The following is a 5,000-nucleotide window of genomic DNA, read 5'->3' as shown; positions in this document are numbered from 1 at the left end:
ATCCTCTCACCCTCTCATCCTCTCACCCTCTCATCCTCTCATCCTCTCATCCTCTCACCCTCTCATACTCTCACCCTCTCATCCTCTCATCCTCTCATCCTCTCACTCTCTCACCCTCTCACCCTCTCATCCTCTCATCCTCTCACCCTCTCACTCTCTCACCCTCTCACCCTCTCATCCTCTCACCCTCTCCCCCTCTCACCCTCTCACCCTCTCATCCTCTCACTCTCTCACCCTCTCATCCTCTCATCCTCTCATCCTCTCACTCTCTCACCCTCTCACCCTCTCATCCTCTCATCCTCTCACCCTCTCACTCTCTCACCCTCTCATCCTCTCATCCTCTCACCCTCTCCCCCTCTCACCCTCTCACCCTCTCATCCTCTCACTCTCTCACCCTCTCACCCTCTCATCCTCTCATCCTCTCACCCTCTCATCCTCTCATCCTCTCACCCTCTCATCCTCTCACCCTCTCCCCCTCTCACCCTCTCACCCTCTCATCTCGTGCAGAGTTTGAGGCGGTGAGTTCAGGGACCGAGGTGGAGTTGGTGAAAAAAGTGACGTGTGCTGCTGAGATTCAGAGCAACAAACAATATCTGGTGATGGGAGCGAACGGCTCGGTGCTGAGCGTCCAGCAGAGCATCAGGTGGGTCTCCTAGAGGAGCCTTCAGCACACGTTTATGCTCCTAGAGGAGCCTTCAGCAAACGTTTACGCTCCTAGAGGAGCCTTCAGCACACGCTTATGCTCCTAGAGGAGCCTTCAGCACACGCTTATGCTCCTAGAGGACACTTTAGCACACGTTTATGCTCCTAGAGGACACTTTAACACACGTTTATGCTCCTAGAGGAGCCTTCAGCACACGTTTATGCTCCTAGAGGACACTTTAACACACGTTTATGCTCCTAAAGGACACTTTAGCACACGTTTATGCTCCTAGAGGACACTTTAACACACGTTTATGCTCCTAGAGGAGCCTTCAGCACACGTTTATGCTCCTAGAGGAGCCTTCAGCACACGCTTATGCTCCTAGAGGACACTTTAGCACACGTTTATGCTCCTAGAGGACACTTTAGCACAGGTTTATGCTCCTAGAGGAGCCTTCAGCACACGTTTATGCTCCTAGAGAACACTTTAGCACACGGTTATGCTCCTAGAGGACACTTTAACACACGTTTATGCTCCTAAAGGACACTTTAACACACGTTTATGCTCCTAGAGGACACTTAAACACACGTTTATGCTCCTAGAGGACACTTTAGCACACGTTTATGCTCCTAGAGGACACTTTAACACACGTTTATGCTCCTAGAGGACACTTTAGCACACGTTTATGCTCCTAGAGGACACTTTAACACACGTTTATGCTCCTAGAGGACACTTTAGCACACGTTTATGCTCCTAGAGGACACTTAAACACACGTTTATGCTCCTAGAGGACACTTTAACACACGTTTATGCTCCTAGAGGACACTTTAACACACGTTTATGCTCCTAGAGGACACTTTAACACACGTTTAGGCTCCTAGAGGACACTTTAACACACGTTTATGCTCCTAAAGGACACTTTAGCACGTTTATGCTCCTAGAGGACACTTAAACACACGTTTATGCTCCTAGAGGACACTTTAACACACGTTTATGCTCCTAGAGGACACTTTAACACACGTTTATGCTCCTAGAGGACACTTTAGCACACGTTTAGGCTCCTAGAGGACACTTTAACACACGTTTATGCTCCTAGAGGACACTTTAACACACGTTTAGGCTCCTAGAGGACACTTTAGCACACGTTTATGCTCCTAGAGGACACTTTAACACACATTTATGCTCCTAGAGGACACTTTAACACACGTTTATGCTCCTTGAGGACACTTTAGCACACGTTTATGCTCCTAGAGGACACTTTAACACACATTTATGCTCCTAGAGGACACTTTAACACACGTTTATGCTCCTTGAGGACACTTTAACACACGTTTATGCTCCTAGAGGACACTTTAGCACAGGTTTATGCTCCTTGAGGACACTTTAGCACACGTTTATGCTCCTAGAGGACACTTTAGCACACGTTTATGCTCCGAGAGGACACTTTAGCACACGTTTATGCTCCTAGAGGACACTTTAACACACATTTATGCTCCTAGAGGACACTTTAACACACGTTTATGCTCCTTGAGGACACTTTAGCACACGTTTATGCTCCTAGAGGACACTTTAACACACGTTTATGCTCCTAGAGGACACTTTAACACACGTTTATGCTCCTAGAGGACACTTTAGCACATGTTTATGCTCCTAGAGGACACGTTAGCACACGTTTATGCTCCTAGAGGACACTTTAGCACACGTTTATGCTCCTAGAGGACACTTTAACACACGTTTATGCTCCTAGAGGAAACTTTAGCACACGTTTATGCTCCTAGAGGACACTTTAACACATGTTTATGCTCCTAGAGGACACTTTAACACACGTTTATGCTCCTAGAGGACACTTTAGCACACGTTTATGCTCCTAGAGGACACTTTAGCACACGTTTATGCTCCTAGAGGACACTTTAACACACGTTTATGCTCCTAGAGGACACTTTAGCACACGTTTATGCTCCTAGAGGACACTTTAGCACACGTTTATGCTCCTACACTTTAACACACGTTTATGCTCCTAGAGGACACTTTAATACACGTTTATGCTCCTACACTTTAACACACGTTTATGCTCCTAGAGGACACTTTAACACACGTTTATGCTCCTAGAGGACACTTTAGCACACGTTTATGCTCCTAGAGGACACTTTAACACACGTTTATGCTCCTAGAGGATACTTTAACACACGTTTATGCTCCTAGAGGACACTTTAACACACGTTTATGCTCCTAGAGGACACTTTAACACACGTTTATGCTCCTAGAGGACACTTTAACACACGTTTATGCTCCTAGAGGACACTTTAACACACGTTTATGCTCCTAGAGGACACCTTCTAAAGAAGGTTACACAAACAGAGAAACTGAAACAGGAAGTGTGTGTTGTGTGTCGCAGGTATCGTCTTCCCCTGGACTCGGAGGCCCTGGTGGAGCTGTTGCCCTCAGATTGTAGTTCTCCTGAGTGTCTGGACTACAATTCCCAGCTGGAGGACTTTACTGTGGACCTGCAGTTATTCAGCTGCCCCCCCTCAGCCTGACTTTGAGTTTAACGCTGACGTTCTCACCGAGCGGAGCAGAGAAACATTCTCCACACTTTAATATTTCAGTTTTAATCTGTCAATAAAATCATAAAAGCGTCGCTGTGTGTGTTTTTAATAAATCCATCATGAAGCTGTTTCTGCTGCTTTTACCCGCACAAAAGATTCAAAATAATTACACAAATATTGTGTAAAAATAGTGAGAAATACATATATAAATAAATAAAAATGTGTTTATTTAAAGAGGAATAAAAAATGTGGAAATAAAAATGGAATATATTAAAGGACAAATAAGCAAAAACACATCTAATATGTAAAGAGGAATAAATAAAAGAATAAAAAAGTTAATAAATGTGGAAATATAAAAATAATAAATGATAAAATAATGATTTTACACATTTTAATTTATTTATTTATTATGTGTAAGTTTATTTATATATTTTAAAACGTATATATATGCATTTAAATAACTTATTATATTTTTAATTGTTATGTGTTTGTGTATAAAGTCGTTTCTTCTTCTCTGTTTATTCAGTTTATTCAGGCCTCCGGACAAACACTGAGGATTCCGAGGTTTTGCAGCGACCCTGAAGGCCTCACGCTCCACCTGCAGCTCGCGCGCACTTGTTGCTTTTTAACTGTTATCTTTGTTTTTACCGGTTATTCGGTAAAAACGAGCTCCCGCCGCGTTTCCACCGGAACACGGAGCGTTTTTACTCTTTAGTGTTTTTCTGTTTTTACCGTTAAAGCCGTTGACTCGTGTCAGCGGGTAACCATGGAGACGGACGGGTCACTCCCGGGCTGACGGGAACTCGGGACTCAGGTAAAGTTACCGACAACCGTCACCGTGTGTCGGTCACCGTTTGTCGGTCACCGTGTGTCGGTCACCGTTCACCGGTCACCGTTCACGGTAAAGCAGCTGTTCACGGTAAATACCGGAGGTTAAAGTTAACACTTTGTTACAGCGCTTTGGTTGCTATGGTGACCAGACACTGATGCTAACCGAGCTAATCAGGCTAACCAGGCTAACCGAGCTAACCGATAAAAATAATAATAAAAAAATAGATAAAAAACAGACTAACTAAGTTAACCGGGCTTACAGTAAACAATAAACAATAAACTCTTATCTTAATAAATATAAAGCAGATATAAAAATATAAGTCAAACAAAATTAATGGCAGGATAAATTACATAAGTTAAGTTTAGAGGATAAAAATTAATAAATATAAATAAAAGTGAAATGATTAAAGTTATTAAGTTGTTTCACAGAAAAGCAGAAGCACGTATGAGCAGATTATTTATATTTATATTTATATTTAAATAATTTATGAATAAGGAACATTTATTTCTGTTTATTTAGTTCGTTTTTCAGGCCTCCGGACAAACACTGAGGATTCCGAGGTTTTGCAGAGACCCTGAAGTTCTCACGCTCCACCTGCAGGCTGCAGCTCGCGCGCACTTGTTGCTTTTTAACTGTTATCTTTGTTTTTCCCGGTTGTTCCGGTAAAAACGAGCTCCCGCCGCGTTTCCACCGGAACACGGAGCGTTTTTACTCTTTAGTGTTTTTCTGTTTCCGGTTAAAGCCGTTGGCTCGTGTCAGCGGGTAACCATGGAGACGGACGGGTCACTCCCGGGCTGACGGGAACTCGGGACTCAGGTAAAGTTACCGACACCCGCCACCGTGTGTCGGTCACCGTGTGTCGGTCACCGTGAGTCGGTCACCGTGTGTCGGTCACCGTGTGTCGGGCACCGGGGGCACTGTTCACCGGTCACCGGCACGGTAAAGCAGCTGTTCACGGTAAATACCGGAGGTTCAAGTA

The 5,000-nt window shown here is 44.1% G+C and overlaps 1 protein-coding gene across 1 annotated transcript in view; it reads left to right on the top strand.

The window, feature by feature from the left end:
- c5 (complement component 5) overlaps positions 1–5,000 on the top strand; it is a gene marked incomplete at both ends in the record, with an annotated part of 42,350 nt that overhangs the window by 29,620 nt on the left and 7,730 nt on the right. The window contains 4 exons of the mRNA XM_083912825.1: positions 508–643; positions 3,039–3,163; positions 3,947–4,090; positions 4,781–4,837. Coding sequence (XP_083768951.1) covers positions 508–643; positions 3,039–3,163; positions 3,947–4,090; positions 4,781–4,837 — 462 coding nt within the window. The remainder of the gene's footprint in view (positions 1–507; positions 644–3,038; positions 3,164–3,946; positions 4,091–4,780; positions 4,838–5,000) is intronic.

The sequence above is a fragment of the Echiichthys vipera genome (assembly GCF_963691815.1).
Source record: "Echiichthys vipera genome assembly, chromosome: 4".
Classification (NCBI taxonomy): domain Eukaryota; kingdom Metazoa; phylum Chordata; class Actinopteri; order Perciformes; family Trachinidae; genus Echiichthys; species Echiichthys vipera.
Note: the sequence above shows the minus strand (reverse complement) of the source record. Positions and strands in the feature narration are given on the sequence as shown.